This window comes from Meleagris gallopavo, chromosome 6, assembly GCF_000146605.3.
Source record: "Meleagris gallopavo isolate NT-WF06-2002-E0010 breed Aviagen turkey brand Nicholas breeding stock chromosome 6, Turkey_5.1, whole genome shotgun sequence".
Classification (NCBI taxonomy): Eukaryota; Metazoa; Chordata; class Aves; order Galliformes; family Phasianidae; genus Meleagris; species Meleagris gallopavo.
The window spans coordinates 39,949,235-39,975,034 of NC_015016.2; the positions used below are offsets into that span (position 1 = coordinate 39,949,235).

At 42.2% G+C, this 25,800-nt stretch overlaps 1 protein-coding gene across 2 annotated transcripts in view; it reads left to right on the top strand.

The window, feature by feature from the left end:
* Positions 1-25,522, top strand: part of NOD1 (nucleotide binding oligomerization domain containing 1) — a 26,022-nt gene extending 500 nt beyond the window's left edge. Inside the window, exons 2-12 of one of the 2 annotated variants that reach the window (XM_003207221.4) lie at positions 5,937-6,275; positions 8,105-8,279; positions 9,513-11,316; positions 13,391-13,474; positions 14,641-14,724; positions 16,234-16,317; positions 18,453-18,536; positions 20,785-20,868; positions 22,051-22,134; positions 23,375-23,458; positions 24,796-25,522. In XM_003207221.4, the coding sequence (XP_003207269.1) occupies positions 6,060-6,275; positions 8,105-8,279; positions 9,513-11,316; positions 13,391-13,474; positions 14,641-14,724; positions 16,234-16,317; positions 18,453-18,536; positions 20,785-20,868; positions 22,051-22,134; positions 23,375-23,458; positions 24,796-24,868 (2,856 nt within the window). In that variant the 5' untranslated portion in view covers positions 5,937-6,059 and the 3' untranslated portion in view covers positions 24,869-25,522. Of the gene's footprint in view, positions 1-5,936; positions 6,276-8,104; positions 8,280-9,512; positions 11,317-13,390; positions 13,475-14,640; positions 14,725-16,233; positions 16,318-18,452; positions 18,537-20,784; positions 20,869-22,050; positions 22,135-23,374; positions 23,459-24,795 lie in introns of those variants that run through there. The other variant, XM_031553953.1, reaches the window with a different exon arrangement.
* The last annotated feature ends 278 nt before the right edge of the window (positions 25,523-25,800 follow it).

Here is a 25,800-nt window from a genome sequence, read left to right on the forward strand (position 1 = left end):
AGCCCGAGCCCGAGCCCGAGCTCGAGCTCGAGGACTTAAGGCAGAAATCAAAGTTTCTGCCTCTTCTGCTGTCGCGCTCGAAGCTACGGGATGGAAGGGGAGGGGCTGTCGCCCGCGTCCCCTGTGAGCTGGTGCCACAAGTGAAAACCGCGGAGCGTTCCGTGCTCCTGCCGCAGGGCCGCTCGCTGGCGGCGATGTAACGCGCCTGGGGATGGGGATGTGAGCCCTCGGCGGGACGGGCGGGGGGAGGGCCTTGTCCTTCGGAGGGGGATACAGACATTAAATGACGTTTACTTGTTGTGAACTTGACGGAGGATCCGTCTGCTTGCACTGATTCACACAGGAGGCCTCGGTGCTTTCCTCAGTTAACGCAAAAATCGGGTGGATGTGAGAAGTGAGAGCTGCCTGCCCCGTTCTAGCACCTGCACTGTACTGTTCTTGTACTATGTAAAATAGTTGATGTTCTTTTAAAGATGAGGTTACAATTAGAAACAAATCTGAAATTAAGAATGAGCAGAAGTAAACTCTCCTTTATTTGCTTTGTTCGGATCATTGTGTCACACATGAATTAAGATCGGTAAAATCAATTTCTTCTTCAGTCTCTCCCAGAGGCAGCAAATTCTTGAGTTTAGTCTGTCCTGAGTGAGCCAGGATTACCATCGTTACAGAAAACACATCATGATCTCCAGTTCTCCTTTTGCAGTAGCGACCCTGCAGTGGGATGGTTATCACTGTAAAATAGCTTTTCCCAGGATACGAATTTGACCTGGAGACACAATGGCTCGTACTTCTGAGGGAAAGGGAGCCACCTCTGTAAGAGTAACTTTTAATGCTGCTGACAGAAGACTGTGCCAACAAGTATGGGAAAGTCTCTCCAAGACTCCACTTGCCCTGGGCTGGCACTGAGGTGTATGCACATGCTTAGCTGTTGCCCTTGCCAGAACTGGCTACAGGGTGCTGTGAAATCTTGAAGATATTCCAGCCACTGGCTGCTAGTAGCTAGTGCTATGGCATGGAATTTCATTTTACAGAGAATTATAGGAACAGTTTTTGCTGGATTAACAAAACTACAGAAGAAACTTACTATTGATTTAGTTTTCAGCTCTTCAGAAGTATTTATGTTGGTCTTAAATAAGCTTCTCTCAGTGACTGCTATTAATTAGTTTGTTCCTATGTGCTTTGTTGCTTCTTAATACCCCGTCTTCTTGGGAGCAGCTGACTCGGTGTGGAGTTAATTCTTCGGTTTACCCAAATGTGGAGCTCTTTTCAGCTATTGAGACCTTTCAACTTCTTTATCTACAATGTTTCCTTTTAATAAGATCTTGTTGTAATGAATGCTATTGCTACCAGTAAACAAGAGCATTCCTTACTACCAGAGGACTCGCAGAACTGGCAGTTAAGCAAGCATGGCAGTTTTGTTAAAAGGAAAGTAAGTGATCTTAGTGAAAAGAGGATATAAGAAGGGCAAGGCCAGGAAAGCTGTAACTGTATGTATGCTTGCACAATGCTGAGGATTTTTAAATAAAGGGAAGTCAGAAGAAGCACTGGATAGACGTGCAGATACCTTCACTCAGAAGCTATCAGCACTGCTGCTGCTTGTTGACATGGATTACATAAAAGCTTGTAAGCACTGACACTGTGAGAAATTTCATTTCACTTTTTCATTTCCCTCCTTATTCTAGGCGCGGTACCCATCTTTCTTCCTCTTTGATATTTTCAGTTTTGCAGGCTTACAATAAGCATCCCTTGCCAGTCTTGCAATTGTTTTTGACATCCCGTCCGTTCCCACTGACTCTTCATTCTGAGGCCAGGGCTGCCCTCTGTCTTTTCTTTGCCTTTGCAATGGATGGGTGAGCACTCTGCTTTCTGGTTCTTTTTAGTTCCTGATAGTTTTCTGTTCTCTTCACTGGACTGAAGCTGTTGTCTCCAAAGAAGCTATCTGAATTTCCTTTACAACATCATTGGCAGCCTCTTGAGTAAACCATTCATTTTTACTTTCCCCTTCACGAAGAAGTCCATTCTATTCCCAAACAAGAATCTCTTCCCCAGTTGTGCCTGTCCCCTTGTCTCTCCATACCAGACCCCTACTTTGCCCAGGTATGATTGCTCTTGCTTCCCTCTGTTCCTCCTTCAGTGTTCTACTGATTTAGGGACTTCACATAGCTGGCAATTATTTCCATTTCTCCCTGTGTGTATACCCTTTGTACAAACCTCATTGCTAATGTTCAGCTGTAGCTGCTAGAACAACTGATAGCTTTTCATTGTAACTTAGTGATATCTTAATTGGACTGTAAGAAGTTTGGGGTAGCTTTCAGGAAATTATTTAATTCATTAGCCCTTTCAGAAATGGAATGGCTGCTAAATGAGGCAGTGGTTCTCAACAGTGCCTGTGTTTAGGCTTTTTTTTTAATGTCAGGGCACTTTAGTGCACTAATGTATGTCTCAGTCTTTTCTACAGCATCCCCTTGACATGCACTGGAACTGAATCCAGCAACTGGAGTGTCCAAGATAAGAGAGAGAACTCCATGGCCTAGCATGTGATTGCTTGCGACACCTTTTTCTAAGCCACATAAATGTTTGCCCTTAAACATACCCTAGCACTGTACATCCAGTAGATCCATGTAATAGGAGACTTGGTGCGTTGTAACCCTGTCATCTATCATATCAACAGGCCACGCTGTGGAAGCTGGGACTCTTGCCAGAAAGAAAGATGATGGACTTGCAGATAAGTTTGGTACCTCATAACATCTGTGCATTGGTCGCCTGTTTCCAATCAGTTTAAGCTAGACATACAGAATTATATATGTCAAAATCCTATAGGTTTTTGGTGTTTTTTTATCTGAATGAATAAGCACTTTTCTCACAGTGGTGAGGACTTTTAGGTGCTGTTGCACATGGAACTGCTATGGTAGGAAATTTTTGTGTTGGCTTTAGTGTAGGTAGAACCTGAAGTTTCTTCATGAAGCCAATACACTCCGTTACAAGCATGCATGTACCTGCCTTACTGTTAACCGTACGTGTCGGGAACTGGTTTTGTTCCAGTACCATTTAAGGTGTTCATCTGCCATGACGTTTTCTTAGTCCATAGATGGTGAAGGTTTTCCGTTTTTCTTATTAAAAGAGATCAGTGAAAAATACTTCACTGTTCTGTATTTTCTGCTCTTTCTCCATTTTTCCCCTGGTGCTTGGCCTCACCTCCCAACAGCAATCAGGGTCTCTGCTGACATAGACTTAGTCAAATGGGAGGCAGGTTATTTGAGACCTTCTGTTCTTTCCATATTTTCCTTGTCCTTATCTTTTTGCTGTGTTTTTGTATTTTTTTCTTTTTAGATGGATCTGAAGGAGTAAAGAAATTGTTTCTATTTATTTTGTGTTCTTGACAGTCATTGGTTCATTATTGTGCATTCCTGGATATTTGCCTTACTTGTCACAAACAAGAAAGAAAGAACGTGGTCCTAGAAAACCAAAGGAAGCAGGAGGTGTTGGGTAGAAGTAGTACAGGAAAGAGTTAATGTTTTTATTGCCTGTATTTTAAAGGTGACTCTATCTCTTTAAAAGCTTGCAAAAGCTTTGGAATGAGTGATGTTTTCAGCATTGTTTGGTCTTCATGATAGTGTTCATTTATGAAATGAGTTTTCTTAAACAAAGCGATGTGCCAGCGTGGCTTCTAGGAAGCCGAGTGACTCAGAAATCAGCCACTTCATTTGGCAGGTCATGTGGATGGTGCAATGAAAGCTTAGTTTGTCTGGGGAGCTGCAGTCACTCACTCATGTGGTAAGAAAGTCAGATCATTGCTTCTATTCCCTTTGGCTGAAAGAATTTTGCTGTTTTTGAGTTGACTGAGACCCAAAATAGTTGTGCTGGGGATTTACCCAGTCTCTGCCTTTGTGGGGCTCATCTGTGCAACTCAGCAACCATAAGATGCAACCTACTGGCCTCCTGAAATCACAGGAGCTAGGCCACATGGTTCTCAGCGTACACAGGCAGTAATACAGGAGGAGTATAAACTGTGTCTTCCTCCAGCATCAAGGAGAAGTTACATTGATGCAGAATGCAGTTTTTCTTGTATGGAAAATGCATAGAGATGAGGTTGTTCCGGAGCAGGTCACCTGGAACAATCTGCAAGCTGGTAGGCCTCCCTGTCAGGGGAGAGCTGAAAGGAAGTTTGCTGGCATTGCCTTGGGAAATAGGAGAAGTATAAAGCTCCAGAGCTGGCATCTCTACAGAATTGCTGAAGAAGGAATTTGTCTTTTTTTTTTTTAATTACGTATATAATCAGAATCTAAAAATGTTCTTCCAACTATCCCTTGGCCTGCTGAGACAACAGTACTTTTTGCCCCGTTACCACAGGATGCCAGTAGTTGGTGTCAATCATGCAGGTTCTTGCAAGAAGTTGTCTTTTTACATTGGAAATGGTATGTACAAGGTCCATGCCTAAATAGTACCTACATGAATTTATTGTTGAATTGCAATTACAACATAACTTTGTGACTTCTATGTGGCCGGATTAACTGGAAATAAATTGGGAAAAAAACCTTTAGTAATATGAGAGTAGTCTTGTTGTTCTTGATTCCTACTGCTATATGCCTTGTAAAGAAGAATGGAAGCCATCCAGAGAGCTCCCAGGAGCTGGTATGGAGCTTGAAAGCAGAAACAGTGCAGGTATTTGAAGGCAAGGAGAGAGCAGGCACTCTAACGAGCACTATTTCTACACAAAACTTCTACAGCACTGGGAAGGTTTCCTGAGCACGTGGCTGTTGGGGTGAGCAGTCGTGATGTGTCTCTAGGTACACATACATGGATAGGTATTGGGCAGTCAAGTGTAAGTGTTTGTGCAGGTTTCAAGCTGGTCCCTTCGTTACGAGCTGTATTGAGTGCAAACTCTTGCCTGTATGCTTGTGGAGGTGGCTTGGAGCCCAGTGTGAATTAGGATGCCAGCCTCCAGACACAGCTCATGGTATACAGAAGAGTCTGCGAATTCAGCAACTCTATGATATTCAGGTCAAGAAGAGGTACAGATTTTTTGTGTGAATCACTAGAGATAAGCTCTTATATATTTAAAATCATTAATTTCAGACCTTTCTATAGCAGTTATTGTTCAAATCCAGAAAGGCTGTATTTTTGGCTTAATGGTTATTCACTGGAATTTGATAAGCTTAACCAAATTAAATCAACGCAGTGGCATTTTCCCCTTTTCACACTGTCTGAATCAAGTGTTCTAAGAGGTATGAGGTGCTCTGTGCCCCTAAGTGTATATTGGTTCTTAAGATTATAGCAGCATTTTCACAGTGGGCATCACCTTGCTTCCTTAACAGAAACTCTGACCTGTGTGGTATTCTCACAGCCTCAGTTCTGCCTCTCAAGTCTGCCCTGAACCAAATCATTTTGTATTAGTAAAACTGTCATATTTTAGCTCAAACTCAGTTGACAAGCCTCACTTCTGGAGACATGTATCTTACTGGCAAAATTTCACACAGAAACTTCTGCTGGAACAAAAAGCAAAATGAATTGCTACTATAAATTAATTCGTCCTACACAATTAATTGCTATGAAATAATACAATTTTATTCCACTTATTTTATTGTCCGTATATGTTAGGACAGATGCCCTGCTTTGTCTACTGAGACGGGAGATGCTATTAAAAACACTCAATTACGTACCAAGAACAGGCAGTTAATAAGGCATATGGAAGTATTGTTAGAGGCAAGCTGCAGTGTTTATATTGCAGGAGAGACTGTCTGCAGTAGATAATTTTTTTCCCCGAATGGAACAAATGAATGGAAGTACCTGAGGAGGATAGAATTTATGTTGTTTTTTTTTAATTAAGTTGGTAATGGTATTTCACAGAGGTTGGAAGTACTCTTAAATGGCCAATGGGGGGATGTAGCTGTAGAGGATAATGTTTAAATTGTGGTTCTGTGCAATTAATTTTACAGACTCAGCAGCACAAAAGACAGAGTGCCTGTTTCCTTGAAGTTAATCCCAAGCTGACTCCTCACTGCAGACAGATAGTGTGCCGAAGATGATGCTGGGCAGAGCAGCTTCTTGCTGTCTCAGCTATGGAAGGCCACCTTTGTGCTAACTTGAAGACTTCTGTGGAAAAACCTCTGGCAGCAAGTCCTCCATCGTGCATTGCTTTGCTGAAGGTATACCGAGAGCTTCTGGTCAGTAAAATCCGACACACTCAGTGTTTGATTGACAACTTGATTAACAATGAGTACTTCTCCACTGAAGACGCAGAGATTGTTGTCCAGTTTCCAACTCAAGCAGATAAGGTATTTTTTTTTCATTAATCAACTTAAATTTTTTTATATTTTCAACTTACTGTTAGATTCCATGGGCTTAATGTCTTTTCCAATCTTTATTATTTTGGACAATCACCACCCTATTCCTTCTGGGAGAGTCTCTCCAGATGCACAGCCAGCACTGCTTAGAAACCTGTTGGCAGCTGCAAAAATGAACAGGCTGATAATTGCTCTTCTGTCCCCTGAGCTGCAGCTTTGCCCTCTGATAAAGAGCTGACCACAGTGGCTGTTAGGCTGTGACTTTGATGCTCACAAGCCTTCATTATCATGCAGAGTATTACAAGGAGAATCTACTTCAAAATGCTGAGGGACAGATCAGCCTACTTTAGAGGAGAGGATGAAAATTAATTATTTTAGAGTTTATCATTGCATGTTGCCTGTGTGCGTACTTTCCCTTCTCTTTAAAGTCCTATGTACATTATAAATGTTTGCTTGTAAAACTGATTCAGCCTGGCACATTTGGGTTTGTAAATCATCTCTGAGTATCAGTAGTAAACATTTTTTCCTGTTAGACAGGAGAAAATTATCAGATGTACACAATTGCTCTTTGCATCATAACTTAAAACAAGCTCGTCATTTATCTCCCTGACCAGTCACGCAGCTTCAGAATAGTGTCACAATTAGAGGCAGACAAATCATAAAAGAATCAGAGACCTTGGACTTCACAAACAGTGCAGACTTTCATAAAATAATCATTCTTCCCAGCAAGTCGAAATGGTAGTACAGTGCTCACTGTGTACAAGCTCAAAGCTGAATAAATGCATGCTGTATGATCATCTCCATTTCTTTTTGGTCAGCATAATATACATGATTGTTGTAACAAGGCTGCAGGGGGGTTGTGCATCAAGAGCCTGAGCACAAACAGAGAGCAGGCCACAATCATAAGTGTAATGGACTCTGTGGGAGCTTCTCTGAAAATTGCCTTTTAGAGCATAAATATTTGTCCAAAATACAGTGCTTTTGCTGTGTGCTATGTACCTCACAAGAGACTGTTGTTTGAACAAATCCTTTCTCTGCTTTAGAACTGAATTATTGATTCATCCTCAACAAGAATAGGATCCAGACATTCAAAACGGGTAATACAGTGCTCACTGTACCCTCAAAGCTCTGTCCCAAGGAGGGTTCTGCTCTGAGGTTGCTACATACTGGTGGCACAGAGATCAATCTCTGATAGGATTTTAAAGATAACTCTTAGCCTTGAACTGCTTCAGCCTCTGTCTGACAGCCATTAGTTTTAGTAACAGTTGCAAGCAGCAAGTACATTGTACAGAGAGAGAGATAGCCCATTGCTGTGTTAGAAGAAAGAACTGTGTGCTTTTTGATCTGCATTAAGATCTAGAGAGAGATTCTGCCAACCCCACTATGGATCTCACCGGATCCACAGGTAAATCTAAGTGTGACTGGAATATCTACAAACCGGAGGAATGAATTAAGGGCACTGAGAAATCCCTTCTTTCTTTTTTGTTTTAACCAGACTGGGATTTAAAAGGTACTCTGCCAGACTGAGCTAATCCTTTAGATTCCTTTTTGGGGAGCAGTATTTATCCACACTGGTTTTGGTTAGCATATGATTTAACTTCAAATTCAGACCTTAACCTGCAGAGCTACCTTTCCTGCAACATCTGAATACAAACAGAAAATGAGTTTTGTAATGGTTAAAATTCAGAACTAGATTTTGAATTCAATTTTTTGAAGCACTGGTTTTGATTCTGTGGTTTGTTTCAGTCCAAAAGGGATCCTAAGCAGTGTAGCAGTTTAACTGCTATGCCTCTGTGTTCTTTCTTGTGCTGTTTCTTCAGGTTCGCAAAATCCTAGACTTGGTTCAAAGCAAGGGAGAGGAAGTTTCAGAATTTTTCATCCATGTCCTGCAGAATGTTACTGATGCTTACTATGAACTTCAGCCTTGGCTGGATGAAATAGGTTACCAGCCTTCAGAGAATATTTGTAGTAAACCTGTCATAAATACAGATCCAGGTAAGATCATGCATCTGTATCCCTTTCGTAGGACTTCCACTGTTTGGGAGGTTCTGGCCAGGTAATGTGAGAGTAAATGAGCCCAGGCAGGCACAACCTGAGAAAATAAAAGTGCACATACTGTGTTTGCTAGCAGAGCTAGCCAAATAATTAAAGGGCACGCTGTATAACACAAGAGTCATGTTGGTATAGTGTCCTGTTTTGCTAAAGTCAAACTCTTTTCGCATTTGTTTGTGGATATATAGCATAATGGTATATCCACCTTCTGCCAGCTGTAGTATTTTCTAGGCTTCTGTTACAGTTTATTAGCAACATTGTCACATTTTGGCAGTGGAATAGCCAGTTACTTCATGCTGAGGACAGTCGACCAAGGAGGCAGGCTGCCCAGAGTGGCTGTGACATCTCTATCCTTGCAGGTTTTCAAGACCCAGCTAGACAAAGCCCTGAATAACCTTATCTGATCTCACAGGTGGTCCTGTTCTGAGCAGAAGGTTGGACTTGAGACATCTCAAGATCCCTTCCAACTAAATTATTTTATGGTCCTAAATAATGACTTTTTGTATAAGTTAGAGTTAAAGTGTAGCAGGAATATGTGTTTTCCTTGTGAGAGGTCTTTCATACTGTATAAATACAAGAAGTACTTTGCCCCCATCAGAGGTAAAGTTTCTGCAGTAATAAAAACACGAGTCAACACAGTACACAGTAACTGGGACTTTCATTTTTTGTGTCAATTTAGAAAAAAATCATTTGGGGTTCCTGCTTTCTAAAGCACGTTTTCTATTTGCAATGATAAAAAATATCAAACAAATTAGGAAAGAATGGCCATCTACCTGAATCACAGTAGAATATAAATAGAGTGAAACAGCAGATTCCAAAACTAACCTGTGACCAAAAACCTCTGCCTTTGCTGAGAGTCAAACAATCTCTAGCAAAGCTTTAGGGGCTTGACTTTGAGCCCCTATCTGAAAGATAGAAGCCTCTTATTGCAGTGCAGTGTCTTGGAGTGAGTGTTAGATTTCAGGAAATGGTGACTCATATGCTAAGCATCTGAATTTTCCATTATTATGGCAGCCTGAATGCATAGAAGTCATCTGCCAAAAACTGATCTTGCATAAGAATTGTTTGAACTTGCTATCCCTCAGAGTTCCCACAGAGGTAGCTTATCATATGCAGCAGGCTTTTTATTAGTAATTATTTTAATAATAGTTCACTGTTAGTTCACTGTCTTTTTAGTTAGCAGGTATTGCCAAAAACTCAGATATGAACTGGGACGAGACTCCAAATTCGTTACGTCGTATGCACAAAGGGAAGAGATGCTGCTTGAAGAAATCTACTCTAACAGTATTATGGAGATGGTCAATTTTACCAATGAGAGCCTGGGTGAAGTGTGTCAATTACAAGCCCTTTTTGATGATGCGGTTGGGGTAATAAATGAAGATGGAGAGACTATTTATGTCTTTGGCGATGCAGGAATCGGAAAGTCTATCTTGCTGCAAAAGATACAAAGTCTTTGGGCCAAAAAACAGTTGGATATAGGGGCTAAGTTTTTCTTCCATTTCCGATGTAGAATGTTTAGTTGCTTTAAGGAAGATGAAGCTGTATGTTTGAAAGACTTACTCTTCAGATATAATTGCTACCCAGATCAGGACCCCACAGAGGTGTTCCATCACATCTTGCAGTTCCCTCATACGGTTCTTTTCACATTTGATGGCTTTGATGAGATCTATTCCAACTTTGATCTCAGTAGTGTTCCTGAGATGTGTTCACCCAATGAACCCATCCACCCTCTGGTGCTGCTGGTAAGCCTTCTCAGAGGAAAACTTCTTAAGGGATCCAAGAAAATTCTTACGGCAAGGACAGGAACTGAAATCCAAAGAAATATCATTAGAAAGAAAGTGTTGCTTCGTGGTTTCTCCAGTAATAACCTGAAGGAATACACTGCCATGTTTTTTAAAGATGTGGGGCAGCGAACGCTGATACTGAACCAGCTGGAAGCTAACCCCAACCTCCATAGTTTGTGTTCAGTGCCTTTATTTTGTTGGATTATCTTTAAATGTTATGAACATTTCCACTCCATGTTTGACAGCCATGAGCTTCCAGACTGTTCTGTTACATTGACAGACGTATTTTTGCTCATGATTGAAGTCCATCTAAGCCGGTCTCTGAAAACAAGTTTGCTGAAGAACAACGTCAGGAGCCAAGCAGAGGTGTTCAAATCAAGAAAGGAAACTCTTCTAGCTTTGGGTAAAATTGCATACAAAGGGATGAGGAACTCTATCTTTATCTTTGAGCAAGAGGAGGTCTCATCAGCGAATATCTCTGAAGAAGATCTGCAGTTGGGTTTTCTCAGGACAGTTAAAGGTTACAGTGGCTGTGACGATCAATCCACTTATGAGTTCTTGCACTTAACCCTTCAGTCTTTTTTCACCGCTCTGTTCCTAGTTATGGAAGAGAGAGCGGGGAATAAGGAGTTACTTCAGTTTTTCAATGAATGCTCTTCTGCTGAGGCTGCCCAACGTACTTGCTTTCATGTCCCTTGGCTGAAGAAACCACTCACAGGGGAGGATCCTTTCCGAAACAATGAACACTTCCATTTTACCAACCTTTTCCTGTGTGGCCTGCTTTCCAGATCCAATGAGAAGCTCTTCAAACATTTAGTTTTGCCTGCAGTCATTAGAAAGAAGAGAAAGACACTCATCACATACCTTGGGGAGAGCATGAAATCCCATCTGAAGGGTGTCACTCGGTCCAGGCTTCCAAAGTACAATCAGGTGCAGGTTCAGCCAAACTTTGTTTGGATGCTGAGGTGTATTTATGAGACTCAAAATGAGAAAGTGGGAAAGCTGGCTGCGAAACGCATGCATGCCAATTACATCAAGCTTACATACTGCAATGCCTACTCTGCTGACTGCAGTGCTATTTCCTTTGTCATGCATCACTTTCAAAAGCGCTTGGCTCTGGATTTGGACAACAACAACATCAATGACTATGGAGTGAAACAGCTGCTACCGTGTTTCAGCAAGCTTGCAGTGATCAGGTAGGAGTCTGTGCAAACAGATTGTTCCTTATCCTTGGTTTCTTCCACAAACTTGGGCTAGGGGAATCTGTCTTCAAAGTGGAGAAACATGAGGATTCTCATTGCTGCTAGAAATTAAAGTGCAGTTGGCCTTGAAAGCAGAAACCAAGCACTTGAAATAGCCCCAGGCAGTTTGAGTTGGATTAGAGGTTTGACTATCTCCAACTCTGCTACTTTCAGGTCTTTTGGAATATTTGTTCAGGCATGAGCAGGAGGAGGGGCAAGCACATTTGAAACTCAAAAAAACAGAACTAGTTAAGTCTGTAGGTTTAGTTAGCTGTATCACAAGTAGCTTTTTTCCTCAAAAGAGGATTTTTATAGGAGAAGGTGCTTAAGGGAAACAAAAGAAAACAGAAGTGCTTCATCCATTATCTAAAGATTGCCTGAGTCTGTCTCTGCCCTAGGACGTACAGGGTAAGAGAGTATCTATCATTCACCAAGTAACAAATAATGCCTGACAGATACTATGAATTTCTTACTTTAACATCCTGCTCAGATGTGTGGTTTTCACAGAATAAAGCTATCATGTACTTATGTTATGAAAGAATATAGTTGAAGTGTTAGTTGCATTATTTCTAAGAGGTGATTTGGAGGGGAGACATGAACTGGTATAAGCAGGGCAAAGAAACTCCACCTGTAGCATCAAGGCCAGTGTTCCACCTCTCATCTTTTGAGGTTGTGCCGTGTAGCAATGCTTTATTTCTCCAAACGTTCAGGTGAAAAAAAAAAAAACAAAACAGAAATTTCAAGAATGCATTTTCTGAAACTCCTTCAACCTTAAGTGATTTATTATGGATTTATTACTCCTGATTGGCCTTGCTGTGCCTTTTTTTCTTGTACAGGCCTTTTAGGACAAAGTCAAAGTAAATCATTTCCCAGCTTAGTTGCAAATCAACTGACCACCCAAAAGAAAGCAATAGGAAACTTGTATAAAAAAGTCTTCAAAACAAAATGGAGAAGAAAAGAACAGTATTTTGGATTTTTTTTTGTCTGTATCACATGATCACACAATGTGAGCAATGTGAGCTTAACACCACCTCCAGCACCAAACCAGACTGTTGGGAGGCTTTGTTGTCTTTGTGGCTCTTCTGATGTTATGGTTTATCCTGCCCTGTTAATGACTTTTTCGGGTCATTAAAATGAGGTGTTTCTAACAGCTTTACTTTCTATTTCAAAGAACCAGGCTGCTCTGATCTATAGAAATGGCATCTTGATTTCTCCTTTGTGCAAGTGCATTTCAAAGTGACCAAGGTACTACCAGAAAAAGCCTGGGAGTCTGCTGGTGATAAGAGCTCTCAGCAATGAGCGTTCAGCTTCAGCATTTATGGAGAAACCAAAACAGGTCTAAATCACTGGGACAGTTTTCCCGAGAAAGTGTGATTTTTCAGAATTGGGATGTTTCCCAGGAAACTGTCCATTCAGCCAAGGTGAAAAAGCTTCAGGAGTGTAGGGAAAAACTGTGAAAACAAGTGTTTTTATTCAATGAATGACTGACATTGATTTTTTTTGTGTCTAACTGGGACAATAAATCAGAAACATCCAGCACACCCATGCTAGAGACTGGAGTTCCATTTCTTGGACACAGGTTTTCACAACTTTTATTAATTGTATCCTGATTGTGTTGTGCCTTTCAAGACTGGCTTTCAGCAGGTATCCAGAGAAGGCTGTAAGAGTGGTCTGGAAAACTTGCTTTTGCTTGGGTATCAGGTGGAATTTCTGCAATCCTAGTACGCACAGGAGGAAGATGAGGTGTTTGTCTCTGGTTTCTGATTCTCTGCATTTTATTGTTTCCAGTCCTACGGACAGCTTCCAGAACATTGCCTTGCTGATTTGGGGCTTTTTGTTTTCTTTCGTTTTTGAAGTGAACCACGTAATACTGAGGTCACATGTCCCTTAATTGCTTTTAATATATGGTGTAAGAACTTACTGAAATCTCAGAGGGAAATGCGTAGACCTCCAGTCTCTCATTGACTCATGGGTGACAAACACATGTAGTCTGTATTGACTCAAACTCTTTTCTCTCCCCTCATTCCAGGCTCAGTGTAAATCAGATCACAGATCATGGAGCAAGGATATTGTATGAAGAACTCTCCAAGTACCAAATTGTATCTTACTTGGGGTATGTACCAGCTGGGAGCAAAGCACTAGATACCACTACTGGAAAATAAAACTGCAGTGGCAGCATAAGTGGGGTGGAAACCAGAGTTACCTCCTCATTTGCTGAACATGAGCAGCATTTTGTGTCAGACACGATTCGGCTCCTGTCCTGTAAAACCTCACCAGGAAAAGGACCAAAAACTTCCTCTCCCATTGCACTGCCTCAAGGATGGCCTCCCACTCTAGGCAAGCCCTTCTGTAACACAGCATGGACTGCTGTCAGGTTACTGATCTGCATGGGCATGCTAGCCTTATACTTGAAGGCTTCTGCTTGCTCTTTCTGTGTGTGTGTGTGTTTGTGTGTGTGTGTGTGTTTTTGTGTGTGTGTGTTTTTGTGTGTGTTTTTGTGTGTGTGTGTGCACGCATATGGATATGTGTATAGTTGGCTTTGTAGCCAGAGCCTTCTGCTTTCTTAGTTGCAAACTGATTTATTTCTACTGTGCAAAGCAGATAGAGCTTGGTAGAAGGGAGGGCAAGAAACATGCTGCTTTAGATGTCATGTTTACGGTTCCATTTTACTGTAGCCATGTCTTTTAGCATAGAAAGTAGCAATTTTTAAAACAAATAAAAAATTATTTTTTAATCAAGCTAGTGTTGGTAGGTGTGTTAGCGTTGGCTTCCCACTTTTGGTTAGAGGCTACATAAAAATGACTTTTTAAAAAGTGATCATGAATACCAAGAATTCCCTCCTTCTTCCCGTGCCCTTCTGTAAGTATATCTGCTCAGATATCTGATCTTCAGGAATATTTGTAAGGGGATTTTATGGCTTTTAAAAAACCAAACACGTGTTCTTCTGGTGTGCTGCCGTGCTTTTTTTTCCTTCTGATTTATTCAATATTATTTCTGTACTAACACAGGAATAAAGGGAAGATTTGTTTGCTTGAGAGGACCATGTAATTAAAAATCTTATATATAAATATTTTTCACGGTTAAATCTATTCTCGTATTTTATATCTACCTCTTCACAATATTAACTGTATATCAAAATAGAAGTACAAGCAATTGTATACGTGTACAGAGCCATACAAAAAAGATGGATGCTGTCTGTGCATTATAAATCACCCAGGTTGTAAATATAGAAGTGACAGCAGGAGTAACCTATTTTTACCAATGTGATTTTTCTTTAAGCTTATACAACAATCAGATCACTGACATTGGAGCCAAATATGTTGCAAAACTCATTGAAGAGTGTTCAAGCCTTGAATATGTTAAGTAAGTTATTTTTTTGTTTTATACTTATACAGTATCATAATTAAGATAAAGCAACTTGAAAAGAGGAAGAGTAAAGAAAAATGACAAAAAAAACTGTTTGAAATAAAATAAATTGATTGTACTTACATATTTTTTTATAGTAGCCTAGCAGTAAATGTCAGCATGGGAAACTTTTTAATCCATAGTCTTTACTAAAGACTGCACTGCACTATCAGTAGTAGTAGGCACCAGACCTTTTCTTAAATCCAGTCTGATTGCCTGAATGAGGCTTAAGTGGTGCATGAACCTTACTGGCCTTTGCCATGAATGAATTTGCTTGCATTTAGTATCAACCTTCTCGGTATCTGGCCTTTTGTGGGCTATGGCAGTTATGCTGTGCTAGTGTCATTACCTCACCTCTGGAATAGCCCAGATTCACTTGAGAAGTTGTTTTCTTTAAGTGCTGGAACGTCTCCAGATATGTGTTTGGCCATACACAACAGTGACTTAACAAAAAGGTAGATCATTAACACATGGTTTAGTTGTGGCCACAGCAGAACACAGAAGTAACTACAGCAATAGCAACTGCTGGTTGGGTTCTAGGCGTTATTCTACCCCTAACTTGCTCTGAAACCCCACACTAGCCACATAATTCCTGCTTGAAATATTTGCAGAATTTTGAAACCCAAGAGTACTCTGGCTCTGTCACTCTGCTTTGACAGAGTGCTGTGTTAATCTTCTAACTTTCACCAGAAAAAAAATGCTTGTTGGAAGACAGTTTCTGTCGGGCTTCCTTGTAAGCTTAGAGATGGTTCTGAGATAGAGTGCATATTCACGTGCCTGAAGTCAGTCAAACAAACCAGACAAAAGTTTTGCAACTTATGCAAATGTAGTGGCTTGAGGGGGTTCTGGTTTTTTACAGTAATGTATATGCAATTGAGACTTACCTCTCTCTTGAACTCCAGCCACTTGATATTCCCATGCAGGCCAAAAAATGGAAAGATTCTATAGAGCACCAGCCACTGGCCTGTGCTGCACTGATCTGTGCCAGTGCCTGTAGCCAATGCTCAGAACAAAAAGACTTGAAATTATTAGTCTGTACTCATCAGCTGCAGTCTGCTCTCGATCTGCGCTACCAAGAATTGTTCTGTTCCCTATGGCATCATAGAACATGCTGCATGTAATTCATGTACTTTGCAGCAACAGCTGGTATTATGAGCTATATTAAAAGCTAAGCAGGGAGCCTTGCCTTGAGGATCAGTTCCTACAGCTTATTTCTGACATACTTAGTGCCAAAATCAAGACTTTACAGTAATATGTCCAGCTTAGAGGACCAACGTACAAAATATGTTTTCTCTTAATTGAAGGTCAAATGCCTGCAGTATTTTTTACTCTAGGTTAATCTTTGTTAACTGTAACTAGCATCCAGGGTTAATTAGCCTTAAATACCTGTATTGTTTCATGAGCTAGTGTTCTAATAGCTGTACTGTTGTAAGTGGTTTACCTCATCAACTCTTGTATTTTATGCAGAATAGGGGCAAACAAAATAACTAGTGAAGGAGGGAAGTGCCTTGCCCAGGCCATCCAGAAGAGCACAACGATGTTTGAAATCGGGTAAGTTCAGTGCTGAGGAGAAGAGTCAGGGCTTGGTCTTGGCAAGATGTCTGTGAATTCCTTGGGCTTTCTTCCTTCATTCTTACCTTCCTCCTCCCAGTCCTTCCTCCATAGTGGCAGCAGAAGAAACTGGTGCAGTAGCACAATGACATTTTCTGCTCAGGGCAAGTAGGTGATGCCTTACGGTTCCTCCAGGTCATGCAATGATTTTCTTCCTTTTCTGACGGAACCTTAAAGGAGAGAGAAACTAACAAGAGGGTAGAAGATAAAGATAGCTGCTTCCCTTAACTGCATAGTAGCTGTTGTAAAGATATTTAGTCATTTTTAAAGGTCCAAGTGGTTTTATGACTATTGGCAATGTACATAGCTATGGAATGTCAAGGTTAAGATTATTGAATGTTCCGCACCAAGTCCTGATAAATTTGTGAGCTGTGAGAATATAAAGGAATTCCACATCATCCTTCTGTCCTAAACTGGAGAATTTGTTATTACTGGAGAGAGGTCATAATGAAAACATGCAGTCCATGCCCTCTTTCTTAGGACTGATGTTAAATGTGAGAGTTTGACTTGTTCCCTCTGGCAAATCCCATTTTCTCTTTCCATTCTGCAGGAGAGCATTCTTCTTAGAATGTAATACAGAAAGGAATTAAACTTCTCTTTGGCCATGATCACAGTAACACTTAATAAGAAAATCAGGTTTGAACAATCAGATTTTGGCCTTTGTTTTTGTTGTTCTAGAAGATTTCAAATATATAATCAACAGCACACACACTTCTGTTGTCATACAGATGGCTCTGCAGTGCCATTATGCTTGCTGTAATTTTCATGAAGGATGTTTGTTTTCTCCTTTGGAGGAAATAATCCCTCCAAATGGATTTATGATATTCTGGGTAGTCGTGTTTAAACAGGTACTTTCAGCATTTTTGTAACAAACTGCATTTGATCTGAAGGACAAGGAAATTCCTGGAAACTTACTGGAAGTAGATCTATTTAGTAGATACCACAAAGCTCAGTGGATTTTAAGAGGTGCCAACTAATTACCCATCAAGCTCAGTGTGGCTCAGAGCTGTCAAGACAAGAGCTCTGTAAAAGTAAATCAACAAATAAATACACTTCAGCAGAGTCTTTCAAACCTCAGAATACATGGTGAATTGACAAAGAATTTGTCCAGATACTGCTATTAAATGTTGATCAAATCCCTGCAGCTGTTACCTTCTCTTAGTGCTTTGTGTTCTTAGGTTGCTTTGCCGTTAGAAATACTATTCCTTAGAAATGCACAGAAGAGACCAGAGTCATAGAGAGCCTGTGAGATTTTGATCCCTCCCTGGTGAGCCAGTGAGAGAGGAGATATCACTGGGTGTAATGCTGATTTATAACCTTTTTACTAGTCTATTCTGAAGGAGATGGTGAGTTTATTGAATGGTTGACCTCAGAAAGTCACTTGTTTGGGTATGGGTCCCTGTGCAGCTGTGCTTCTGGAGGTCATATCACAGAATCATAGAACCACAAAGCAGGTTGGGCTGGAAGGGACCTTAGAGCTGATCCATTTCCAACCCTCTGCTATGGACAGGGCTGCCACCCACCGGATTAGGCTGTCCAGGACTCCATCCAACCTGGTCTTGAGTGCCTGGAATGGGGCATCCACAGCTTCTCTGGCAGCTGTGCCAGAGCCTTATCACATTCTGAGTAAATGATTTCCTTCTAACATTTAATCTAAATCTCCTCTTTTTTAGTTTAAAACTATTCCCTCTTTTCCAATCACTATCAGCCCATGTAAAAAGTCCCTGTAGAAGAGTACAAGATTCCTTTATTCCAGAAGGGTACAGGGCAGCTGTAGGTTTACCCATTGCAGCAAGATAATCCCAAAAGCACTCAGGCTGCAGCAGGCTGGTTGTCTCCTACAGCTGCTCCTATGCTGTGGCCTTCTGGTAATGGCGAGTCAGAGAGGTGGATGGTGTGATGTGCAGGGAATGGAACAGGCCTGGCTCAGTGAGATGGTACCTGCCAGGCTTCTTGCAGCTCTCAGAGGCTGGGGAGTAATGTTGGGGGATGAATGGGGTGAGAAAAAGAGACTGCAATGCTGAGGGGCAGTAGAGCAATGTGTCTGATATCTCCTGGTTTCCTGTCTTCACTAGGATGTGGGGCAATCAGGTTGGAGATGAAGGTGCAAAGGCATTTGCAGAGGCCCTGAGGAACCATCCGAGGTTGACAAACGTGAGGTAAAACAGCAGCTGAACTTGCCATGGAGCTGTCTTTCCCAGTGCTTTGTGAAGCAGTGGCTTTTCGGACCAAGTGTTAGCTTGGGCCACCATCTGGTGCCATTGTCATTGTTCTGTAACAGGCTCCTGGTGCAAGCAAGAGGCCATGTTGTTTGAATTGAAAAGCCCTGTGCAGCCATAAAGCAAGCTAAAAATGTTGCAAGGCTGGTATCCCTTCCGTCTGTCTCCTTTCCTCATGCTGTAGAGAACTGGCATTTGTGAAGACACCTGGTCACTGGGTGCCATTCTGGGCTGGAAGCATTAGCAGAGACGATGCCGAAGCTGGTGCAGAATCGGCCTCCAGGGAGCTCAGTGTTAACAGTTGCTGTGGTGAAGATACAGCAGTTTTTACCAAAGTAACTCAGGATGTGCTGTTCGGATAAAGATTAGGACATAGAATCACAGAATCAGTAAGGCCAGAAAAGACACCTAGGATCATCTAGTCCAATGGCCAGCCCACCCCCACCATGCCCACTGACCACGTCCCTCAGTGCCACATCCACACGGTTCTTGAACACCTCCAGGGATGGTGACTGCACCACCTGCCTGGGCAGCCTGTGCCAATGCATTACTACTTTCTCTGAGAAGAAATTCTTCCTAATATCCAACCTGAAGCTAGTAATGAGATGTAATTCTTGCTGGAGTTCAGTAATTACTCTCTAAGTAGCCCTTTGGAGGCCTTAAAGTGGGTGAAGTTGGCAGCACAGCATGGGGTGCAACCAGCGGTGTAAAACCAGCACCTTCCCTGCTACGATTACAGATCCTGACTAGGGATTTATAGGTGTGGACTGTACCTGCTGCTGCTGTCGAGTTCCTCCATACAGCTGGAGCACTGGGATCGTTCTCTCCCAGTTCCCTCGGCCTCCGCGTGAGGGAGGCGAGGAGGCTCCTGGCTTTCCCCACTAGGTGGCACATGGCACTGGTTTCTGCAGCAGCACCGGTCTCAGGGATCCCTTCAGAGCTGCCATTTCAGAGGCAGGGATTTCAGAGCTGGTGTCTTGTCCTCTTTTCAGTGAGCGTACAGCCAGTCTTAAAAAATTAAAAGCTGAACAGGTGCAGTGACCTAGATATATTTAAACTTAAAAGCTATCAGAAGAAGCCATCTTTCCCTAATTGCAGAAGCCATCCAGCTGTATCAGACTTGAAAGAAAACAGTTGGAATCTGAATCAAAGCCGTGTTGCATCCGGGCTTCTCAGACAAATACGCTGATGAATGTGCTTGCAAAAATAAGGAGGAGCAGCTGCAGGCTAGAGCCAGGTCTTGCTGGCACCTGTGCAAGGTGCATCTTGTACCCTGCAGTGTGCTTGCACTGGGGTTCATTTTTGGTCTTCCAGTGGATAATCCTGGTTCATTATTTGAATGCACAGATGGTACCAGATAACTGTGGTAGCTTTATGCAAAGGTGAAGGGAAGTTGGGCCCTGATACATTTTACTTCTGTGTGTTTGCCATACTTAGACTGAGAATATTTGGTTTCAGCTGAAGTTATGGATACTAACACATGCTAGCCCTTAATTTATGCCATTGCTCCAATTCGTCCCCTTCCTGCCTCTTTTTTGAGGCCATGCACTATTTTCAGACTCTGGCCTGTCTTCTAAGGATGGAAATGCTTTCTGAACTCTCAAAGCCTGAAGCATAAGTTTAACTGGGTGATTTTGCCAACGTCTATTCAAAGAATGAAGAGCAGACTAAGAAATGTTTGTGGTTTGTAATGGAAAGCATGCATTTACAGGCTTCTCTCTCTGTGCACAACAGAAGGTATTGTGTTTGGAAGGGGAATGGGGCATTTAAGTGTCTGAACACCTCACTTAAAGAAAACAGTGCCTGGTTTGCAGAGGGAATTGGGATGACAAATGTGTGTACAAACCCATGTACTGCAAAGCACCACCCTCTCCTTGCAAAGAGCCACAACTTTCAAAGTCACAGCTGCAGCTCTGCTGTTAGTCCCAAAAGTCAGTTTGCTCTTGCTGACAGCAAACCTTATGGTCTGTGTGACAGACCTGCATCAGGCTGCAGCCTGTGAACTGGTCTCACATGTAGGAGTGGGAAAGGCTCATTTATTTGCAAAGTAAGTGAGCCTTTGAAACAGCTCAGTTCAGAGCTGGAAAACTCAGACACGGATCATCCAAGATAGCCATTAGTGTTTGGTAGCAAGAAGGCCAAGCAACGTTGGCTGCTTCTTAAACCTTTGTGTCTGTTTATTTCACAGTCTCGCATTCAATGGCATCACAACAGAGGGAGGCAAAAGCATTGCTGAAGCTTTGCAGCACAACAACTCCGTGAAAATATTCTGGTAATCAATGGTGTGGCCTGCTTCTCCTTCTCTTCCTTCTCCAGAGCAAGCTGCAGCCTAATTTTACTGCTTCTTTCTTTCCCTCGTGCCACATCTGCATTTTCACAACCAGCGCACTCTAAGATCACAGAATCATTGAGATCAGAATGGACCTCTGGAGATCACCTAGGTATATCCTTTGATGAGCAGTGGATTAGCTTTCCTAGCTGTAGGAGCACTGGTACACTTTTGTTTCTGTGGGAAGCTGAGTCTGCAGTGTGAGCTCCTTACATTCCTGTAGATTTTGGTATGGTGGTGAAGGATACCCCCTTCTTTACACTGAACATGCTTAGGTGAGGCCAGGCCCAGCTTCACTGTTCTCTTGCCGTGACAGAGGAGCTGAGGACAGCTTGCATTCCTTAGTGCTACTCACAGACCTCTGACAAGTCTGGTCCTCTGTCCAGCATTTTGAGTATTATTCCTCTGGCAGTGGAAGCGGTGCGCATAGAATCATAGAATCATCAAGGTTGGAAAAGTCCTCTAAGATTATCCGTCCAACCACCCACCTACTACCAGTATTTCCCCACTAAACCATAGCCCTTAGTACAACATTAAGCATTTCTTGGACACCTCCAGGGAGGGGTTCTGTAAGTCTGTATGTAACTTTAGGAAGACTGGTTGGATTTTGATTGATGGGAGCAGAAGTCTCTTAGTGCCTCTGCAGACCACTGCCTGAAAGCAGTGATTTAATTCATCTGCCTCTGCTTTTGTTGTGCCCAATAGTGAGCTGGAGCTTCTCAGCTCCCCTTGTCCCTATTTGCAGTTCTGGTTCATGCTTAATTCTACTCTCTCCATCTTGCTTTCCCCATCACTCACAGTTTGTGCATCTCTTCAGTGCTACCTGTGCCTTTCCATCTTTTTCCAGTGCAGTTCATGCAGCTTTCAGTTGCTTTAATACTGTGAGAAAACCACATTAGATAGATCAGTGCTCTGAGAAATTAAGATCTGACATTCCTTTTGCCTTTTTACTCCAGGGTTTCTCTTTAGCACGTCTGTGTGTCCAGACTTCAGAGGTTGCTCAGGGCAGAAATAGGACACACACTCCACTTTGGCTTTCTAAAATGAAGCCACTGACGAGTTGGAAAAACAGGAAACTGAAAAATAATGATAGCATCTTAAGACAACTTTTTCTCTCCCACCTAGGCTGACAAAAAATGAGCTGGATGATGAGGCAGCAATGAGTTTTGCAGAGATGCTGAAGATCAACAAGAAACTGGTGCATTTATGGTAAGTTACATTCCACAGAGGCACAGTCTCTTTGGCAGTAACCGCATTAAAGCTTCACCTTCCAAGTCTATGTAGGTCACAGTACGCTCTCTGTGCATGGTCTGGATGCAGCTGAACTGGTTGTAGACAGCTTTAATGGAAAGTTAATAAAGCTGCTGTCTAGTGTTTTGAACCTGCTTTCTTACAGGGCAAACTTTAAGCTGGCTGTGCGTCCTGGTAACTTTTGAACTGCACAGCTTAGCTGCCTTTGTTTATTTGTAGCAACTCATTACTGGCCTCAAATGTAAATTTCAGAAAAATACTAGCAGATATCTAGCATGGAGTAATGTTATTATGATTTCTACTGTTCACCATCATACTGTGAAAGTAGCAAGCTCAATTGGTATCCTTCAGCCAAGAACCTACACAGAACACTTATGTGGCCATTTGCCCCTTGCTTTCTTCTGCGGCACTCTCACTGACACAGGACACTTAGCCGTGAGACACAAATCTCTGGGAAAGCAGAGATTCTTGTTTCTAGCAATCACAAGGATACTTGTTAAACTTCTGGGAAACCACAGGCTGGCAGCCCTAATCCAGAGGTTCACAATAATTTGCCTGTGAATGGGGTTGGGCAGATGTGGGCTGTGAAACAAACAACCATCCACTCATGCCAAGTGATTGAGAGAACATAATAAACAGAGTCCTTTTACAAGCTTGTACAAAACCTTTGTTAAGCACACGTTAGCATTCCCTGTGTTTAATTGTAGTCCATACCCTTAGGAAAGTACTGACTGCCAGAGGGGCCGGATACTTGTGGTCTCTTGTAAAAACAGCAGAAGTTCTGGTGCCCATCACCCTGCAAATAAAAGGGAGATGGGAAGAGCTTGATTTCTTCATGCACAGCTGCAGATACATTTCACTGGGCAGTGTGTCTGTTTCAGAGAGCCCCAACATTGCAATCTCATACCAGCAGTAAAGAGTTCTCAGCAGAAATGTGTCAGCAATGTCAGCTCAGTATCTCCAGAATGCAGCCACAGGCAAGCTTAGAAGGAAGCGATTGATACTCTGAGCTCTGCTTCTGAAAGTGCATCTGCAGGCATCTGACAAGCACTGTGTGCCCTCCTCAGAGATGGAAATCACAACTGTCTTCCTGTTGCAAACTGACAGCTTTGCTCCTTGACATCAAGCTGAGTTCAGGCCGTGCATGTGATATAAAATAGTTAGTGTGCTGGACTGATACGAAGTGCTTTCTTTTTAGGCTTATCCAGAATCAAATTACAGCCAAAGGAGTGAAGTACCTCAGTGAAGCTCTCAAGGAGAACACAGCCATTAAAGAAGTCTGGTAAAGATCCCCTCCTCAAAGGCTCACTTTTTAAACTTTCTTTCCCTTTAAAACACATGGCATTAACCTTCTAGCCTAAAAAAAAAAAAAAAAACACCAAAAGAAACAAACACTGAGCAAGTTTCTGTAGAGCAGGGGCTGCGGTTCCAGCAAGTTTCAAAGAGGAAAAAAAGCCTCTGCCACTGGAACGCTTCCCTGTGTGTTATGATATCAGGGAGCTCTGTTAGTTCACGTCCGTCTGCACTGCCGACTTGCAGAACGCGTGTTTCTGCAGAACTGGGCCCATAGCTGTAGACAGGTTTTGCTTTTTGTGATTTATTTTCAAACTTCTTAACATGTTCGTGCCTCTAAGGAGCTCAATCCCAACAAGCAGGAGCTGGCTACATTTAATTAGCATTACTAATTTGGTTCATATTATTTGTGCTTGGATTTTCTTTGGGCGGTGCTCCAAGCACACGAGAAGTGCTAAGCTCTGAGGAGATTAACTTTTTTGTGAGATTTGCTTGTTTTAGATTAGGCAGGCATCAGGCAGTCATGCATGTGCATTGCAGGGCACAGTGCCAAGCACTACATTCCTCCCCTCACCTCGGGGAGCTCGGGAGTCAATAGAGCGGCGCTGGTTTTAGCGCTGCTGCTTCTGTATCATTGAACGTGACATTTATTTTTAAAAATACGTATTTGTTTTAATGAAAGGACACTGAATTCCTGCTCAGAAAGACAATGACTCACTCTACCTGACAGAGGGCTCCCTAGGGATGTGGAAGAAGCTTCTTTCAAAGGCTGCTGCCAGCTGCCAAAGAGGCTGCAATACCCACCTTAGAAATTCTGAGTTTTCAAATCAAAGTCTGTCTTTTGGTTCTTGCTTGGCTTTTCAGGCATGCTTTCTAACCCTCACCGTTTCATAAATTTTGTAGTTTAATAGCATTTCTGGGAGCTGCACATTTCAGGCTACTTATTTTCAGGGGCGTAAATATCAATCTGGCCAGATCTGAAAATTTTGCCATGTCATCTCACATTAATTATGTCCAAGTACTTAAGAGCTTTCTTTCTTTGTTGTCATGGAAGACTCAAAAGGCTACGAAGACAATATAAACTTCTGTCAGCCATATGCTGCTTTTCACAGCAGTGCTGTCACCATTTGGCCCCAAGCAGCACCATGTTCTTGTACCCCTGTTGCTTATGGCCCTGACTTCTCCAAGTGAGCTCATAGAAATCAGCCCATTATCCTGCTCTGTCCCATCCATCTCTCTGCTTCAAACGTTGGAAAAAACAGAGTATGGGCAGCAGTCACTGCCTCCCTTTCACAACCCTTTTATGTTCCTACCTCTCTCCAATAGTTTGAATGGGAACCTGATAAGTCAAGAAGAAGCCAAAGCTTTTGAAAGTGAAGAACGGATCGTTTGCTTCTGAGCGAGGACTTCCCCATTTGGACAAGCTTTGTGTTACAGAAACTGCCATGTTTGGACTGCAGTGTTACAGAGGCAGTGCTCATGGCAATGCCTGCTATCCCTAATCCTTTTGGTGAGCGGGAAATTGCCTTGGTAAATAATTAATATCTGTACAGTGCTTTGAAGATGGAACACTAAGTGTTAACAGAACTAATCCAGGGGCATGTGTGTGCATTTTGATAACTGAGCTCAGATTTATTCTATATACTGCTGTAATTAATCTCTAACTTATTTATCTACATGAATCTACACACACACATACAGATGCAAGAAGAGGTGTGAGATGCACAGGCTCCACGAGCACACAGTACTACTTGCCTCGTAACTGAAAATAATAGTCTGGATGGAAACATAGACTGTCTCAAAAGGCTGCATGGTACCAATGCCTTCAGCATGAATTCTCCTGTGCCTAGACGTTAGACCCTCATTTTCGCACTGACTTACAGCAGTTGTAGGCACTGCGTTTTTTTGGAGAAACGGATACATGAGGCTCCAATTACTTTCCATAATCTTTTTTCCATCTTGAAGCCAATACATTTTCTTTTATACAAGCAGAAAAACTCACTGCCATTTCTGTAAAATCGTAATACATGCAGTAAAACACTTCTGCCTAACATTTCCTGAGGGCTGCACAAAAACTGCTACCCCCTGTTCTTACAGTGTTTGTTCTGGGGAGAGGGTCTGGAGATGAATGTGACAAATTAATGAGAGCTGTGTGGTACCTTGGCTCGTGGCCTGGATGTGGTGCTGGTGGCAGTACACCAGTGTTAAGTTGCCTGGCTTCATGGGGAGAAAGAACGAATGAAAACCAATTGTATCAGGTGGAAATTCTCTTCTCCCAGCAACACATGCACCGAGATTGCTTGGAAACCTTTTATCTGACCCTTGAACTAT